General features: G+C 32.8%; 1 protein-coding gene across 3 annotated transcripts in view; it reads right to left on the reverse strand.

Annotated features, from left to right (window-relative positions):
- The window catches only part of LOC118182623 (zinc metalloproteinase-disintegrin-like jararhagin), a 162,261-nt gene that overhangs the window by 98,424 nt on the left and 43,123 nt on the right, over positions 1-20,714 (reverse strand). For 2 of the 3 annotated variants that reach the window (XR_015040256.1, XM_085813272.1), the window contains exons 4-7: positions 16,597-16,666; positions 13,941-14,023; positions 9,824-9,884; positions 4,853-4,907 (exon numbers count right to left, since the gene is read on the reverse strand). Coding sequence is in view for 2 of the 3 variants with exons in the window: in XM_085813272.1 (XP_085669398.1) it covers positions 4,853-4,907; positions 9,824-9,884; positions 13,941-14,023; positions 16,597-16,666 (269 nt within the window). In the remaining variant the exon portion in view is untranslated. The remainder of the gene's footprint in view (positions 1-4,852; positions 4,908-9,823; positions 9,885-13,940; positions 14,024-16,596; positions 16,667-20,714) is intronic. The other variant, XM_085813273.1, reaches the window with a different exon arrangement.

The raw sequence follows: 20,714 nt of genomic DNA on the forward strand, positions 1-20,714 counted from the left end.
AGTTATTTACTGTGTATAGTATTAGTTTTATAAATAACCAAATAAAAATTTGCAACAATAGTACACTTTGCTTGTGGTACGTAATAAAGCTGATAGCTCACAGCGAAACAGCTGCCTGTCCCCTTGTTTACTAGGCTGTCAACATCGTGGGTCAATTCCAGAAGAAAATACTAGAGTTCGTTTTCTGCGGCACTCCAGTGCGTCTCAGCTGGTATTGTGCTTTTCACTCAAAAATCATCAACATCGGAGATAGACTCCGGTGGGCTGCGACTGAACAAAGCGATGGTATTTAACGTTTATGATGAATGAAATATCATAATTCCTGAGATAAAGAGTCATCGACAGTTCCCTTAATAACTTAATGAGGAAATTCATGAGCAAACTGATTCATGGTTAAAGGCTTATCACAGAAGTATAAAGAATTCTGAAAGAATACCTTTTCTTAAAACAATATTATTTAAGAGTTTAGTTTCAATTCGTGATTTCATGAAGTGGACATCTCATACCACCGGAACGTTTGGGGGCCTCCTTGTTTTAAGGCACAAATTATGTTTATTGTTTCTTAAAAATTTAGTTAATGATTTAGAGGTCTTTTGGAGCGTGAAGCATCTTGCATTTGCATTATGCATATGCATATGCATTATTGCTTGACCTTATAAACCTGTCTCTAAATTTCATTTTTGCAAATTAATGAAAGCACGGCATTCTAAACTTTAAAATCCGTCTGAGCTTAAAGTTATATTCATTTGAAAATTCTGCCCCTGGAAACTTACCGCCGATTCCTCTTGTTTAAGAAAAGGAAGGGGGAAGAAAGAATAAAATATTTGTGTTAGGTTAGACAAAAATACATCCTTTCAAAAAAGTCAACAGAATAAAAAATAAATAAAAGCAGAGTAAAATTACTGAACGAAACAAAATCCAAAGATTCAGATTATTGAGATAAGGCATTTAAAACTTTACGTAACTGGAATACTTTGTGAAGAACATGATAAAAATTAAAATTATTAATTTTAATTTAATTAAGTCTAATTTTAAATTAATTAAGTCTGACAGATTTTGATGTATGCGAAATGCTTCAATGAAATCTGACTCACATTTGGATAATTTTTGCATGACGAGAATTGAAAAAAAAATAAAATAGATTAGCAACTCAACAAGGATTATTCAAGATTTATTAGTTTCGCCATTTCTGAGCATAATGAATCTTACGGATTTCTAAGGAAGGAATTAAACGAGAAAATGTTTTTCCATTCTCATCTTTTTAATTAATTTTATTTTTCATAAACAGAAGAGTAGAGGATAATCTTTCAGAATTCTTGAAATGATTTCTGAAATAAATTTCAAAATTTTAATGGTAATAGTTATGAAACTATAATCTTTTGACAACAAATAAAAACTGTGAGGTCAATTTTAATTAATACGTTATTATGTAAAGATATGATCTGAACTTTATGTGACTGCTTTATCTACTTCATTAGGATATGAAGTGAATGTTAAATAAGAGTGACGAAACCTTAGTTGAGAAGAGAACAACCATCCATGGTGTTATTCCTCTGTTACTGTCAGCCTTTCAGCCGTGTTGGTAGGAGGTAATTAGTTCTCTGTAGTTGGAAATTAAGTTAGTATTCATGAAATAGCGGATCCAGACGGTTAGGCTTCAGATTTAAATTTTGAACTGTAAATATTTTGGACCATTATTGTTTGTCAACCCCGCAAGAAACGAAGGCTTAAAACAATATTTAAAACAATATGTACTGTTTCCAGTCCGTGTTTCAAATGAAAGCTTATAACAACTAAAGGTTTCTAACTACTTAATTAAACTTCTTGAACTCAACTGCTAATCTCTAAAAGTTACATTTTCTTGTTGAAAAGTCACCTGCGCTTACTCTGGACGCAAGATACGACACAAAAAGTGAAGCTTAACGTAGAACTTTACTTCTCACAAATTGTGGGAATTACTCTTAATATAAAGCAAAGCAAGTTATTCAGCTTCTTATTGCCAGTTACAAGTTGGTTCTCTGCAATATATCGACAAAGTTATACAACTTTAGGAATCACCGCGAAGCTACAGCACTAATTGAGTCAGCCAGAAAAGCACAATTCTATTAGTACTTTTACTATTCGTGAGAACGTCATGCGTTCACTGCTGCACAGATGAACGGTTTTCTAGGTAAGCAACAGCATCAGCCAAATTTTTATTTCAAATCACACAGATGACGATTTTCTTCTAAATTTAATCTACGCTGCTTGACACAAAATTTACACAACCCACTGGACTGAGCGAGTATATAATGAATGAAGGCGTAAGGGATAGAAATCAACATAAAGTTAATTTATCAGAAGTTTAAATAAATTATTTAGTTATTTTACATTATTACAGTTACATAATGTTACCGAAAATTCAAGCCAAAGACGGAGCGAGAATTCACCTGGGATTCTAGAAGGCTAACTGGACATTATAAGTTTAGACTAAGTTTGGATTCATCCAAACTTGGTCTAAACTTATAATATCTGTAAATATAACTAGAATTGAAACACCCTAATACAGTCTTTGAAATTAAACAGAAAAGCAACCTTAGACTGATGTGTATGTATGGAATAAAACTTTATCGATTCCAAGAGCAAACAGATATAGATACTTTTCCTTCAGGATTAAAACATATTTTCCTTTTTGCCTCATTTGCCTAAAATAAAAAAGTGTTGGGCACTGATATTTATAGCTTTGAGGAGCTTTGGTTTTCTAGCCAGTTAAACTATCGCACGTTCTATTCAGTAACTGGAAGTCAAGGAAACTTAGATATCTGTGTTTGTATTGTTTTAAGTTAACTTTATTGTCTCACTGCTGGTAAGTTAATATTTTGCATTTTGTGTGTCTGTTGTTTTTTCGTGCAGCTACGCTTAGAGTGATAATTGCCATTCCAGTAAACGTAATGTTTGAAGGTGAGTAGCTCTTGGTATTTAGTTAGCTAGAAAATGACCCTTCACAATGTTATAATATACTAATTTAAAACAATATATTTTTTTTAAATGTTCAACGTGCCTTTAAGTTTTATTTACATTTACTGCACATCGACATGTACATCGTTCGTTGGCCTCAGAATGTCCAGAAGATATTCCAGTACTATCCATATATTTCGCAGCATTCACAATTTCACCTTTCTGTATACGAATTACAGGAAGAATCAGAACAGAAATTTGGTAGATTCCAAGCCTCTCTTCTGATTCTTGATGCAACCTCTAAAGGAAAGCTCAAGGTTTGATATCAGGGCAAGTGTAGAGGCTAGGAGACCGGTCTACCATGGTCAGTCCATATCCCACGGAAATGTCGATTCAGAAGTTTCGATAGCTATTCTTGAAGTATGTGATTATAGATAGTCTCAGTAATGGTATTCTGGGCGAAGAAGATTGGACATATATCTCTGTAAATAAAACATGAACGGATGTAGTATATAAGGTAATTTTTCTCCCCTTTCCCCATGCTTTCGTGGTGTAATTGGAAGCATATTCGACGCACATTTGAGATGTCTAGGAGGTCCCACCGAGGTTACATTTTTCATGTTTTCTGCTTCAAAAAGAACCTAATGACTCTTTAGTGGTGCTCGAACTAAAAGGTGGTGGACGATAATTCTTCACCATCAAGATATGGCAACTAGGTCACCTCATCTCCAGCTGCCCTTTAAAAGGAGGAGTATGTAAGGCATTTTCTCCCTCCTTTCGCATGCCTTCGTGGTGTAACTCGATGCGTATTCGAGAGGTCCAGTGTTTGAGTCCTGGCGACGGCACTGCACATTTTTCCTGTCTCCTGCTCAAAAAAATCTAACGACTCTACAAGCATTTTTCCGAGAAACCGCATTGTTTAAGACATATAGAATATGAACTATGATTGATTACAATGGTATCAGTATTTTAAGTCCAGCCTGTATTTTGTTGTGGTGAATGCTAGAAGCTGAGTATCACTGATATATCATTTAAATATGAAACAGTAAGAATACTAGATGAAATATCATCTAGTATTCTTAGCGTATCTCCTGAAGATGATAACATCCTAACACAAAGAGAATGATCAGGCTTTAAACAGTTCGGTCATTAGTGATGTGTATTCCTCCGCGAAAAGGAGATGAACAGCGACATAGGTGATGCTGTTTGATTACCTTTAAAGAAGGAAACTTTGGCTGATTCTCTGACAAAGAATTCGACTTTTCAACAAGGCTGTTAGAAAACTATGTAGAAAACTATGCTTATGAGGAGAAACTTGAAAAATCAAAAGATCATTCCCGAGCAAAATTCACCCATTTACTCTCTTTTGCAACTAAATCAGTACGAATTACATGTACGTGTTTCATCTCATGGTTGCATCTCTAGTGGGCGAATTGTAAATCTAGTGATGAATTTAGTCGGTTCATACCGGTTCCTCAGAACTGCTTGTTAAAATATTTTTAATTCGGAAGTTAAAATTAATTTGCAGCATTTATTCTGGCAGTATAGCGCTATCTAGTTAGCATTGCTAATTATCGATCATTTTACCATCAAACTAGTTGTTAAAACATTGGAACACCACCGCTGCATTAATCCTGCTTGTTGTTAAAACTTTAATGATTTAAAATTATAATAAATTAGTTTTTTCATACTTTTCGTTCACTTAAAGTTAATGACACAAATGCGAATGAAACTACAAAACTGTTAAATTTTACTGAAAACGTTTTACACCAAAATTGTTTTGTTTACTAATATTACTAAGTATTTTTCTATTCTTAATATTGGTTTATAATATTTAAAATACTTCAATAACTGCTTCTGCTTAAACATGATCATTAATGCAGTTTAGGTTCATATTAGTGAAATATATACTTACCACACCTGAAGAGTTCTTCAGGGAAATAGTGGTAAAGAAGGTGAGGAAAGTTGCCCTGTTGAGTATAAAAGAAGAGAAGGAAATTTGGTTTTCAGTATACAAGTTACACAAAAATAATTTCTGTGAAAGATTAAAAAAATTCCAGGCTATAAATTTCTATTATTATTTTAAATTACTTTTTTTAATTAAATTTGTGTGCTATATTATAAATTTCTGGGTGTCTAGAGGGCAGTCGTTGCTTTCTTTGCTAGGAAATATCTACTATTTTAAATTCGGGAAAATGCGATTCCCATATAACTAAGATATACCGAATCATCAAGAGGGAATCATATTAATTGTTTTATACTAGATTCTTCTCTGAAGATGCTTTTAAGGAGTATGAAAAACAAAAACGCTAAATAATAATAGGTTTAATACATTTATCTCAAACATCTTGCATTTGTAAAATAGTAATTTATTAAGGCAAAGAACCTGAGAAGTATGCTTTTACGAAGAACTTCTCGAGAGGAATGTTGAATATAGGGGATGCCCAAACTACTTATTTCACTGCTAAGAAAGGAGAAGAGATACTTATATCCTTTTCCTTAATAAGAAACTATATATGCGAGTAATTCTGGTAATTTAAATCGCTCTGGGGAGCTCAGAAATGTCTGAGCAAGTGATGGAATCTGTGAAGATAGTCTTTAACAAACTTAATAAGCATAATCTTCTCATTTCCTCTGCATGAAAACCACTAATAGAAAAATTGTCAATTTTTACTTCCTTGTACGAAGTAAAAAGGAAGTATTGTAATCGCGAAAAGTTTCAGGCAGCATATTTCAACGAAAATATCCATTTTGACCGCTATCGAATGCAATTTAACGATGGTTTTGCGTGATATCTGTACGTAAGGACAGAATAAAAGACTCGTTTCCTCCAAAAAAATTATAAAACTGCTTTAAAATTAATTCTGGAGAGAATTTTTCGTGGCGTCTGTACGAACGTCTGTACGTACGTATTTCGCATAACTCAAAAACGAGTAGCCTCAGAACGTTGAAATTTTGTATATAGGACTGCTATAACATGTAGATGTTCACCTCGTATTTTGGTTGCAATCGGCCGCACCAAACGTATATAAATACTATATTTATATATATATCCACTCTGTTACTCGGCACAGTGATCTCAGTTTCTTTACTCTTATATGTTTGTAAATTGTACATTTTTTGCTTTAAAAATGATTGAATTATGTTGTTCTTATCTTCCGGTTAAGGTTTTTATGCCTTTCGTAATTCTGGAAGCGATATTTGTACAATTATCAACAATTTAAAAGCTGTTTAAGTGCGGTTACGTTTTAAATAACATGGCGGACATATTTGTTTACATTTGAAACAGTAGAATTGTATATTTGTTGCCAATCTAGAGAGACTAAGCTTCTCAACAACAAAAATAACGCCTTCATTTATTATTGCGAATTAAATCATGCTTAATCCTTTCTGGAATTTTTTCGAGGAAATAAGTGTTTAAGATTTACTTCGTAGTTTTTATTACAGATATTTTGAGTTCTTATGTATTTTTGCCGCGAAGTGAGAACTGAATTAATTGAATGAGAAATACTAAATCGTCTGTGAAAAACTGTTTCTTTTCTGTTTTGTTTGCTTAATTTCTTTCATACATCGTTCTAGCTTTATTATAGTATTTGAATAGAACATGTGGCAACGATAAGATAATTCTTCAAATGATATAAATTTTGTGCATTCAGAGTGTCGTTATGGTAAGCAAATATAGTGAATTTTAAAGAGTGCATTTATTCTATTGTGGTTTATGCGCTTTCGACGAAGTAGATTTAATTCAATCCAATCAACTTAAATGAAATTCAAGAAAAAAATGCGTATAATTTAATATTCCGTACAAGGAAGTCATGTGGTGTACACATCAGATTTTTTTTAATAAAATCTCTTTGCAGAAAGCGAATGTATTGCAATTAAATCATCAGGTTTGCAAAAAGAGAATAAATTGTGCAAATCTGATGTCACAGCAAGTAAAACTAAATTTAGATTGTTGCTTTTTCGACAGTGCACTACTAAAATTGAAAAGCTAAATTCACTCTCATTGTAGATATACAAATTATCATTCATATGTAAAGGCAAATATTAATATTGCATTTCTTCGATTTTAAGACGTAACCGATTCTAAAGCGCAGCTGTAAATTTCAGTACCACTTCAAAAAAAAAAAAAAAAAAAAAAAAAAAAAAAAAAAGGGGGGGTGGATTTTAAACAAACAAAATAAATAAAGCATTCATAAAAATGAGGATATCAACACGTATCGGGAAAGATTCATTCTAAATACCGGCTTGCACCAAGTTGCATACAAATGTTTTTCGAAAACATCCGCTAACAATCCGCTAACATCCGATAATATCCGCTAACAATCTGCATTTTATTTCTTCTTTATCGTCTGCAAATATTTTAACTTCTAATGAATAAAGAATTTTTTCTCCGGCAATTTTTCAAAATGGCGAATGTAAATCAGCAAACAACATTCACTACATTTTGTTTTCAGAATGAATTTTTTGTAAAAAAAAATTGTTTGAAATTTTGAAAAATGTTTCATAAAGACAACAATTTATCAAAAACATAAGGTTTTTCAATAGTATAAAATGTTTAAGAAAAATAGATATTGCATCGAAAATAAACAATATTCTAGTAGACCATCCACGTCAACTAATGAACAACATATCGAATAAGTCAGAGATCTAACTCTTATCGACAGTTATTTAATTATTTGGATGTTATTTAAAAAGATTCTATATTATTCGAATCCTATCCAAAAATTTAAATGGGCATTAAGGCTTGCTGCACGTCTCTTCTTGAGTTTTTCCAAAAACCTGAATGCTTTCAGGAGATGTAAATCAGAAAACACTCAATCAGCAAACAACTCATGGAGATGTAATCAGCAACAAACTCCGTTTGGGTCTATATTAAAACGCAATCATGTTGTTATGCTTCCAGCTAGTTTAGTTGTGAGAAAAAATACGAATAGAATGTTTCATGTCATTTGTATTAAGTAAGTCATAGAAAATGACATGAATTTTGAATTCGTGGATTTGATACCATAATAATGCATCTCTCACAGTAAATACTATTGTTCCTTAATGTTCAACAATTATGACTTCAAAAACTCTGCATATGCTTGGTATAGCATGGAATTCTTTCCTTCTATGTAGTACGTTAAAACTGCCACTTCGTAATCACTGCTTTGAGTCTATTGATGCAATAAAAAAATCATTGCGAACTTTAAAAAGTTATATAAAAACGATTTTAAAAAATCTGACTTGTACACCATATGACTTCCTTGTACGGAATATTAAATTATACGCACTTTTTCCAGCCTTTCATTTAAAGTTTCAATTAGTTTAGTTCCCGTAGCGACAAGGCGTAAAAACATAAATACATAAAAACTTAAAGTATCTACGAAAGATGTAGAAAAAGCATAAAAAATCAAACACAGTTAAAACAATTAAAAATATTTTTACAATTAAAATTACAGTTTCTACGCAAAAACAAGCAATTCGGCCAGCGAGCAAGAAGGCAGATTTCTCGGTGCACAAAATTGAAAGTTTACTTTTGGTCTCATTCGGCAAAAAAAAACACTGAAAGCTTAGGAACTGAATTTGTTGTGAACGCTAGGCTGAGTCAATATATAAGATAATTTAATAACTTAAATAATAATTCCAGAATGAGTTAAGCATAATTCAATTCGCAATAATAAAAGAAGACGTTACTTTGTTGTTGCGAAGCTTAGTTTCTTTAGATTGGCAACAAACCCACTATTCTGCTAAGTTTCAAATGTAAACAAATATGACTGCTACGGTAAAAAAAATTAGGCTTAGCCTTACTTAAACAACTTTTTAATTGTTGATAATTTTGCAATTCTAATATGCAGGTTAAAAGGCTTAAAACCTTAAGCGGCATTAAAGGCATAAAAAACCTTAAGCGGAAAATAAGAACAACATAATTCAATCATTTTTAAAGCAAATATATATATATATACAATTTACAAACATTTAATAATAAAGAAACTGAGCTCATGAAGTACAAGAGTGGATATATTTATATACTCTCGGTGCGGCCGATTGCAACCAAAAAGGGAGGTGCACAACTACATGTTATAACAATCTAAATACAAAATTTCAACGTTCTGAGGCTACTCATTTTTGAGTTATGCAAGATACATACGCACTTACATACGTACGTACAGACGCCACAAAAAAAAAATCTCTTCTGAATCTATTTCAGATCAGTTTTATAATTCGTTTGGGCAAAAAGAGTCCTTTATTCTGTTCTCACGGACAGGTGTCACGCAAAAAAAAAAAAAAAAATCGTTAAATTGCATTCGTTAGCAGTCAAAATGGATATTTTCGTTGAAATAGGATAACCGAAATTTTTCGCGACTACAATACAATATTTCCCTTTTTACTTCGTACAAGGAAGTAAAAATGCTTTGAGGGTCGCAAAAATATTGACATAAGTGCACTGGACTCGGCTCGGATTACTTTGAAGGGATGTAAAAAATGATTATGGAAGCATTTTCGATATTCAACCATTGTAGTACTATAATGTATTTATCAAGTACTTTTTTAACAATCGACTTCTGTTTATAAATGAGAGTGTACCACTTTAAATCAGTATTAAAGAATTACTTTCAAGTAATTAGTGATTCGGAAATATTTGCAAATTGCTACAGAACGGCATAGATCCTCTCCGAGTTTAGCGACAACTTTACACGTAAAATGTATAGCCTTAAAAACGAAGAAAAGCGGCATTTTAAAATTATGAAAGATGAAATAACAAAAATAGATGATGATGAAATAAGAGATGAAATAACAAAAAATTTGCCATATTTCCATAACTTTTCGATACTGTATAGCTGAAGAATTTCTTGTTTAATCTCAATATCAAGCATTAGATAAGATATTATTTTTCTCTTACCGAATTATTCCCTTGCAATGGATGCATATAAAATATCTTTCTGCCCAAATATATAATACCCCTAAAAATAAATAAAGGAAAACACATGCTAATAACTTCATATAGAATGCTAAATAAAATGAACATTTATTACACCACAAAATTATTAAAATAATAAAAATTACTAATTCAGAAGTCAAACAACAAAAATCAGCGTTATATTTACAAAATTTTCACAGGACTAGTTTCGAAGGTTTTACCGAACCACCATCCTCAGCTGCAAAACCGCAAATGAACAAGATAGGAAATAATGATTAGATAAGATGAGAAAGCACGGACAAGAATAAGCAAGTGGCGCCATCTGTTGGTGAAACTAAAACTAAAACATAATTTCTTTAAAGGCCAAAGGCAAAGATGGATTGGAATTAGGATCGTTAACAAGATTAGGAAGATTTTTTTAAATTTGAAATACCTCTAGAAAATCCAGTTCTCCAATGGAAGATGTTTTTTGAATAATTTTGGCAGAAGAAAAATTGAAAGTGTGATTTTCGGACCAACAATGTTGAGCGACAGAAGACTTCTGTGTTGTTTTTTTTTTTTTCCTAACATATGCCTCATGTTCCTTGACGCGAAATTTTAAGGCTCTCTTAGTTTGGCCAATGTAAATTAAACCACACTGGCAAGGAATCCTATAAATACCCCAAGAATTCATATCCGGAATGGAGTCCTTGAGTATGGAAGTCGGAATTTTATTGATGGGAAAATAAACTACCCGAAAGTTAAATTTCTGCAAAATATGTGCAACTTTGTAGCTAATTGATGGAAAGAAGGGAATGACAACAGAATTTTTATAATCTCCTAAAACAAGAGTGTGTCTTTTAGTGTGTTGAGATGAGAATTTTTTAACTGCTTGATTAATAATGTTGGGTGAAAACCCCCTGTCAATAGCTATTGCTTTTACATAATTTAGTTCTTTATCAAGGTCTAGTTTGGAGGAGCAAACTTGAAGAGCACGGAAAACATAGGAATTAAATGAAGCTAACTTTTGTTTAGTCGGATGACATGATTTAAAGTGTGGTGGATGGCAAACCGATGAAGGTTTACGGTAAACCGTAGAACTGAAGTTGGATGTGTTACGTGTGACCAGAATGTCGAGAAACGGAAGAGAATTGCAAGTCTCAAGTTCAAAAGTGAACTGAATAGCAGGATCAATAGAATTCATTGTTGAAAGAACTTTATTTAAATAATCTTTATTACCTTCAAACAGGGTAAAAGTATCGTCTACGTAGCGGTACCATGCCGGCGAGTAAAAATACCACGCTATGAATCCAGGTATACGAGGGGGCGGAAAGTATTTCGAATTAATTTCGACTCTTTCTGGAATCTTAATTGAGTTCTTTTCTTACGCTATTAAGAAAGAAATAAAGTCATTAATGACTTTATTTCTTTTATTCTGTTTCCTTTGCATTTAACTCGAAGTTTCTGGGATTTCTGGCTATTTCTACAGTCTGACACAACACATTTAACATTACCAATTGCATTATTACCATTTTCCTTGCTTTTATCACAAATGATTGCTTTATATGCATAAAATTACTGTTTATCCCATAGGTTTCCAACGTAGGCAGTATCGCCCACTCTTAAGCCCACACTCTCTGATGGCCGGTGATCGAACACTGAGAGATCTGCATTTCAGTGAATCAAGTTATTGCCGTGTATAAGGCATCATTTCATGCGAAAACGGTGATATACGAGCTATTTTACCTATGTTTCAAAGTTTTTGTGATAGTATCGATTAAATCTAAAATTCGCTTCGAAGGACGCCGCTGTCAGGCATTTATGATGGAACATTACAACTTTACGGTTGGAACACTTCTGCTTTCAAAAGTTGTTTCGGTGTCTAAGGATTTTACTAAGCACCTTGAATATACTGGAACCTAAAAACTTCAGATTACAATTTAATGCAGTATAATTCGCTTATAACGAGCACAGATTTAACGAGAACTCGGAGTTAACGAGGAAATCGAAAATACTAGGTTGGTACAATGTGAAGTCTATGGAAACATAACTCGTCTTTAGCGAGCAACAGTTTTGGGATTCATATATTTTCTATTGACTTCTACATTTCCAGCTCAGCTAATATTTTCTTGAAAAAATTTCTTTATTTAAATTAAAAAATTCTTTGTCTGCCGAGCACATACTAGGCTGCTTGGGTCTCTCTAGGGAGGTTATTTACTTCAATTCCCGCCGCGTGCTCAACTGTCTTAGAGTCAACGGTCTTTTGGACCTTGTCTAAGTTCGTCAGAAACCGGAGGAAAAGCAACAGAAACAACAGAATATTATTATAATTATATATATATATATATATATATATATATATATATATATATGTCAGGTATGGCCAAATTATGCCTTGCGATGTAATAATCAGCAGTTTCACTTTTGAAACATAATTTGAAACCATACATTTTAACAATGAGTAATCTAATGATTATGAGTAGTGGAAAATTATTTTGTATTAAATATAGAAATATTTAATGAAACTGAAACTTCATGTCCATCATAATAAATGTGTGCTGGCCTTCACGGAAAAAATAAAACTTATCTAATAATCAAATTCTTCTCTAGCGAATTAGGTAATAAATGATTCAACGCTATGTTTTATCATCGTATGTTAGTTCCGTCAGGTTTGTTTTGCGAAAACATTACCTATTATTTTTATGTAAAATGTTTGTTTGTAAAATGTTTATGTTTGGGTTCACATTATTACACATGAACTTTTAAAAATACACCTAATTCTGTCTTGCTCTAACCCTTTTTTTAAGTGAATTTGTTTTAACACAAATTCAAAATAAATATTTTATTCTCTTTTCTCAGTTTGGTTTAACTCGACACCCAAGCTTGTTTCTATGATCTTTTTACCTTGCCTAAATCTGATAAACAATTTTAATTTTGGGCCAATAATAAACGCACACACGAATAGATTGCATTACAGCTAGTACAGGAGAATGAAACTCCATCCCACGGGGAGTAGGAAGTCATGTAAGCAACTTTTGTCTCCAATCTGCATACATTAAAAATTTGGAATTGAAATCGACGTTTTGTATCTTCGATAAAAATTTAGTATACTTGTAGTTTTGTTTCAAAGCGAAAAAATTTTCAGTGAAACTTGTGCAAAATCTTTAGTGCATTTTGTGTGTAAATGTTGATACATTTAAATGTATAAATTTTAATATATAGATCCACAATATGCCAAAAGTTTGCCCAAAGTCAAATAATTGAAAAGTTACAAATTTTTCTTAACTTTTTTAATTGGTAGAAACTGAGATATTTTCCTTAGCTCTTATGTAATGCCATATAATTCACTTATTACAAAAGCGAAAATCAAAGTGATTTCTTTGGAGTTTAAAATTCAAATTTGAGGCAAGGGGCTACGTTTGCTGGAAAGCATTCTGATGTGCATAAAGAAAGCAGTTAAAACTGAAGTTGCAGTTAGGAAGTCGATATAAAAAAAACACAAAAATAATTGCTAGTTCATCATCATATACAAGAAATATTGTCAAGGATTTTTTAGATCCTTGACTGTTGTGTGCTTGACTCTGGTGTAAACCAATTTCCTTTTTTCCCGTATGTATTTTGTCTTTTACAGTCATCTTTCAGGAAATTGGCGTGGTTTGGTTTACGTGATTACGGCAAAACCTCCAGGACTATTTGCCTAAAGGAACGGATGCCTTCGTGCAGGACTTTCTAAGCGAAACTGACTTGTACACACGTTATACTTAGGGAAAACCAAGAAAACGTCCATGCAGTCAGCCCGTTCGCGGCATTCGTACCTCTGACTGAACTACCAGTGTTCAGCGACTTTGCTGCTCGGCCGCTGGTGGGTCTCTTTCAGGAATTTATCTATCGTGCAGAAACAGAATTAGATGTATGTAAATATTCAACAACTAAATGAAACAGGTTAACGGTTTTTTTTTTCTGCCTAGGTACATCCAAATTTTTGCATCATTTTTCTCGAGATACGAATTTTGAACTTATCTGAATCCTGCTTTTCAATTATTGAATTATTATAAATCCTATTTCTCAATAATTAACAACTAATTACAAATTTATAAAGATCGCTACTAAAATACCTTACCTGATGCCATTGCAAGTATAAAATCCTGCCGATGCTTCAGGGTACCCTCTTATGGTGGCATGGTAATAGCAATTTTCAGGAAGCTACAATAAGCCAATATCAAAATTAATATTTGAAAACCAATCACAGAAAAAATAAAAGTGATACGTATGCATCCTAACTAGGCTAGTGATTTTGGAACATATAAGAATATTATAATTGTTTTATCAACCATATGATGTTTATATGCAATAACTTTAGAAATATCAACGATCAGATGGGAAATAGAAAAATCAATTATTTAAAAGGTTATGTTAACTACACTGTCCTCCAAAAGATAAGGAACAACATGTTTTTGTATCTAATTTGACAGTGAAGCAACACAGAAACAAGAAATTCAGAGGACATATTCACTAAACAGTTCTTTAATGAATGCGACATAGAGTGGTCCTAAAGTTCAACACAAACATTAATTACAACAAAAAACTTCACTCTTAGCAGAAAAATCCAGTCTTGGAGAAACAGTATATCACAATTGTTTAGGGAAAATGAGGTGGTAATATTACAAAAATGGGTTGTAATAAGGAATGAGTTCACCCCTAGCTGCAGTACATTGACGGCAGCGATTTTCAATGCTGTCAATAAAATTTTCGGTTAGTGAAATAGGAAGCAACGACCAGACACGGAGTAATCTTTGTTCAAGCTCATCTAACGACCTAGGATGAGGACTTAAAGCAGCAACCTGTGTCATAATATATTCCAGAAAATGCTCTATCAGATTCAAGTCTGGGAATTGAGCTGGCCATTCCATCCACTTCATATCATGACTCTCAAGATATTCTTCAGCAACCCAAGCTCGGTGCGATCACGCATTATCGTCCATCAGAAGAAATCCAGGAACAATAGCAGCGACATATAAGCGAATATATTGATCAAGAATCTCGTCTCGATATTTCACACCGGTCAAAGTTCCTCCATGGAGCACATGCAGGTCTGTGTGACCACCGAAGGAGATCCTAGCCCAAACCATTATCCCACCATCTCTCTAAGTGCCTTTCCACAATGTGGGATTGTTTATATCTGGTTCCCTTCAAATAAGCTGGCGATCTGAAGCACTCTCCAATGTGAACATGGACTCGTCTGTGAAGAGAATAGACGTCCATTGTTGACTGGTCCAGGAAACGTGTTGTCTTGTCCAACATAAACGGGCACCTCTGTGTACACCGGTCAAGGGAACACAAAAAAGTGGTCGTCTTGCATACACAAACCTGTACTGTGCAGGCGTCTGCGCACTGTAGTAGCTGAGATTCTTGTTCCTGTTGCTACTAAACGATCTGCCATGAGCTGAGGCACTGTAATGTTACTCCTCCTTTGGGCCGAAAGAGCTAAATAACGCAGGTGTTGTAACTCTAGGTCCGCCTAGAACGTGTCTTCTAGACACAGAATCCTCGAATTCAAACTCATTCCGTAGTTGGTGGACCACACTACGAGAGGCATTGAGATGCCTAGCAGCATCAGGTTTTGACATCCCCATTTCCATCCATTCGATCGCCCATCACTTCAAAAAATCGGGCAAACGACTTCTCATGAATATTGATAGACTCTCCTGTATATTGCCAATGAAATTGCTAATAACAACTGAAAATCAACACACGTGAACAAAACGATTTTTGCATTTTTTCTCCAACTTCTATATAAGTTTTCATTTGTATAAAATAAAAGTTGTCGCTATTGTTTTTGCATATATTTTCTTAGACATCTTTACTATCATGGATATAAACTGTGAATTTAAATGTTACTGACATTTTTGTAATGATAAGCTTTGAAAAATATGCTATTCCTTAATTTTTGAAAGGCAATGTATTACATAAATCCTAAAGAAATAATATGTAGGTTCATCTCAATATGTCTAAAAATTAATTACTTTTAATTACCTTAATCTTTGCTTATATTTATCACATAATGCTTATCAAATTAGTGTTTCTACATGTTTTAAATATACAAAATTACTTTTATTCAGTAAAAACATTTGAAGTGTCCAGGAGAATTGAAATGCGAATTAAAACTTCAAAGCATTAAGATAACAAATGCTAGCATACGCATAGAATTTACAGAAGCAATTTATAGATTTGCTTCGGTAGCATAAAATAGAATTAAACTCCTGACAGATTTGGAGCGAATTATCGCTTAGATGAAGTAACAACAGTGTTTTGAAAAGGTTTAAAACAACCCTTATATTAAATCAGAACTTTAACATCAATTCTCGTCTCGTGCTTAACAAAACAAAAACCACTTTTGGCGAAGAAACTTAAAGTAACAGTCAAATTTTAAACTAAGCTTAGTAGTCAAAGGCTACATAATTGGTTTAACGCGAAGTTGGCTTATCGACGTAACAATTAAATGTCAGCAGCAATAACGCAAAGTCGAAGAATTACGATCTTATCATAGCTGGCGAAACTTAAGAACATGGCCGCGATAGCCAGAGACATTCTTTGTCTTACAATCCAAACCCCTTCACATAAATACTCTGAAACTGATTTGCATTCTGGTGAGGAAACGGAAAGGGGATATTATAGAAAGGTCTAAATAATAACTGGTTGATTAAAATGATAAAAGAAAACAACTCAGCGGATTTATACAACAAGATCTTTATTCGCTAGAAATGGTAGGTGGTTACCTTTTTCAGAGCAACAGTTGTACCATTCTTTTTGTACAAGAGCTGCACCAATGTAGGAGCAAACAAATTTCTGTAAAATAAAAAAAGTCCAGAATTATTTTTAATGTAGCACTTCACTAAGCTATTTTTCTTAAATGCATTTTTAATTTTATATTGGTAGTCCAATCAAAGCTCAATATCTTGAAAGACATTTAAAAGCTGTGCGCATTCTTAATTAATTAAAATATTCAGCCCGTGATTGTTAGTAGTATGAAATAAATCAAGCCAAATTTAAACAACTGGTGAATATTTTTTCTGATAAACCGAACAGCAATTAAAAAAATATATTTAGAAGAATGATCAATTGTGTAAGAGACCTTACTAACAGAAATTATTGCGTAATTCGATTATTATATAATTCGCTAAATGCTGAAAACATTTAAAGGCAAATATTGGTACTTATATAATATAATAAATTCAGTCAACTTCAATTAACATGTGAGCAACATGGCAGGTTTATTTTGCCCGTATAGTTTAACATAAGTAGGCTTAATTACGACAGCGTTAAAATTTTGCATCAAAGATCATGAATTCTATGTTCGAAAAGGAGAAGAAACTCTTGATAGCTAATCCCAATTAGGCACTTAATAAAAAATTTTAACATTAGTTATGGGAAAATTATCCGTGAAGGTTCTTCCTTTTGTGAAGTAGATTTCCCTGAAGCCTCTCACATTCGCCAAAATTTATCTTCTTTAATTTACATTAATTCCAATCCAATACATTCCAACATTTTCAAAATTCTAATAACTTTTCAAGTTTCAGTACAGTTTTTCTCAAGAGATAGCGCTACATTCATAAATATAATATATATATATATATATATATATATATTCTATAAGTATAGTTGTTGCTCCTCCCAATTTCGCAAAAATGTTTCGATCCTGAAGAAGAGGAACCTATACCCGATCGTTGTTGAAAGTGATATAGTTTTATTCAAAATCTATGGCAATTAAGGTTGCTTATTTTCAACAAACATCTAGAGGTTTCTTAGAAGTTCTGTACTGGGATATTTGTCTTTTAATTATGAATTTTAAGTCCACATTGCAGTCCGAACCATTTATATAATTATCATTAACTCTACCTATTAGCACATTGGAGGCCATAGTGAAAATGCAAACATTTTGAAGCAGGAGACGTGAAAATTGTGTATTCCCTTCGCCGGAACTCGAACCCTGGACCGGAAGGACTTGAATACACATCGAGTGTGCTTCCAATTACGCCACGAAGGTATGCGAAAAGGAGGGAGAAAATACCCTATAAACTTCTTAGAAATATTTTGAGTTTAATGATTAATTTCCAAGAGATAGTTAATTAAGTAATCTTTTTGAAACATACTATATAAGAATCCGTGCGATACCAATACTAAATAATCCCATCTCAATAGCTCACATTCTGAAGCGTATGCCATAGTAAAAATGCAAACATTTTGAAGCAGGAGACGTGAAAATTGTGTATTCCCTTCGCCGGAACTCGAACCCTGGACCGGAAGGACTTGAATACACATCGAGTGTGCTTCCAATTACGCCACGAAGGTATGCGAAAAGGAGGGAGAAAATACCCTATAAACTTCTTAGAAATATTTTGAGTTTAATGATTAATTTCCAAGAAATAGTTAATTAAGTAATCTTTTTGAAACATACTATATAAGAATCCGTGCGATACCAATACTAAATAATCCCATCTCAATAGCTCACATTCTGAAGCGTATGCTCTCTTGAACTAGATTTATAGACGAATCCAGGGTACATTTGACAACTATCAAGCATTCTGAATATCCACTTTCCATGATCATCCTTTAATGACGCTCTAATGGATTTCCATTAAATACTTCGAATAATGACTTAGGAACGAGATTTATATACCTAACAAACATCTAGAGGTTTCTTAGAATTTAGTAGAGTTGTAAAGTAATATATATATAACAAGCAAGGTAGTTAGTACAATACGGTATGACCAATTTAAAATATAAAATAGCGGTCTGCTATTAGTCCTAAATATACAATAACATACGGGTTGGGTCTGCAAGCTTAAAGATTTATAACTTTATTTATAAAATTTAGAAATCTGTAATTAAATTTAAATAAAAATGAACACAGTGGGTCTTGCTAAGACCAAGAAAAAAGTTGTTGTAAAAGAAACAGAAAAAACTGACTTGTGTCGATGCAGAGCTCTCCCTCTTAAAACTAAGTTGAAAAGGGGTTGTAATTCCCTTCTGTGTACTTCAGCGTCATCCCACTCGTCTTGTGACGTAAGTAGGGGGAAGCGATGTCTTTTGGGCATCAGCCAATACGAAAAGACTGTCCGTTAGCTGTAACTCGTCTCTAATTTTCGAAGGGGGTCGGAAAGCTCGGAAAAACGTGTAAAGATTTCAAAATGGCGTCAGTCAGGTTGTGGAAGAAAAAATTGTTACTGAAAGTGAAAATGGCTAATTCAGCTAAAACTACTAAACTTGGCCACTAAAGTAAGATTAAAAGGAAAAAACAGTCATTTTGTTAATAAAAAGTCGTAATTCTTCAAGCTAGCGGGCGATCAAGCTACTATGAAAAACGAAAAGGCCCGATTTGTTAATAAAAGTAGTAAAATTGGCCATCAAAGAAATTTAAAACTATTTAAACAATAGTATTAAAAGTATTGTGCCAAAAATTTTTTGGAGGAAAGAAAATCTAGTAACAAGAATTATCTGTACATTTTTTACATTAGATTCTCTGAATCAGCCATCCACTTTATACCTTCCCTTGGGCTTTAAGCATAAAATATCATTATCTAACTCAAAAAATCTAAAAATAGGTAAGGCTAATGCCAGCTTTTTTTAAAGTATTTTTAATTATTTTATGAGGAATTAGGTTACTTTTCAATATAGTTACGAAGTATAGTATTTCTTCTTGTGTTTTGCAGTATTGCAGATTCTTTTTATTCTGAGTAGCTGTGAATAAATTGTGTTAAGGATGACTCTTTTGGAAATATTTGAATTCCAGTTAGTTAACTTTAGTGTGGAAAAATTAAATTCTTTTCTTTTGTCGTAAACTTTTATAAAATTGTAATCAATAATATGTAAATCAAGGTAGACTACATTATGCTGCTCTGTATTTGTTTTATTTAGTTTTAAGCATGTAGGGTAGATATTAGCAACTTCTATTTTGTTGTAGTTATTAAATGCAATGACATCATCAATATATCTATAGATGTGTTGGTAAAATTTATGTTCTTCTGTACTGAGTGAACGGACAAAGGTCAATTCTTTTGTAAAAAGGAATAATTCACAGACAGAGCTTGAAAAATTACCACCCATTGGGATTCCCTGCACTTGTTTAAAGATGCTATTGTTAAATTGAATAAAATTATTGAAGAGCACGCTGGAGAGGAAAAGTTGCCATTTTCCGTTGCTGATAATGGTAGAAATTTGCGGAAATAAATTTGGAAGAGCAAGTAAACTTGTAAATATTTCTTCAAGTGGTAGAGAAGTATAGAGGTTTTCAAAGTCGTAGCATTGGATATGGTCTATTTTAAGTGAATTTATAGTTTTAAGAACTAGTTCGTTACTAGAGATCATCCAGTTGTAATGCAGATCCTTAAAATCATAGTTATTAATTAGGTCACGTATCATACGAAGTTTTTGTGCAAAAAGATAATCTATTTCTTTAAGATAACTTTTGTTACTATTAGCTATGAACATGAATTTTATTGGAGACTTATGAAATTTTGATAAGGCATAGAGATTGGCAAACCTGTTGTTATATTTCTGGGGATGTATTTTAAGCCTTTTATGTAGTGCGTTAAATTTATTGAGAAGAATCTTAGTACTGGTAGTGATTTTTTGGTAAGTGCAGGTGTTATTTAACTCTTTATGCAGAAGGTTGAAGTAAAATTGTTGTCAAATAACACTAAAATTGTTGCTGGCTTTGTCAATCTTCGTGATGATAAAGTTATCTTGCAGTTTTTGAATAAGATCCTCTAGACGTTTTTTATTGTGTAAAGAGTTGAAAAAAGGTGACACAGCAAATGTTGAAATTCTTTAATTAGTGCAGCTTTCCATTCAAGAAAAGTTGTAGTAGGTAAATTGGATCTATTACTAGCTAATA

Source organism: Stegodyphus dumicola, chromosome 3, assembly GCF_044657685.1.
Source record: "Stegodyphus dumicola isolate Sdum_Otavi_A_Nest chromosome 3, ASM4465768v1".
Lineage (NCBI taxonomy): Eukaryota > Metazoa > Arthropoda > Arachnida > Araneae > Eresidae > Stegodyphus > Stegodyphus dumicola.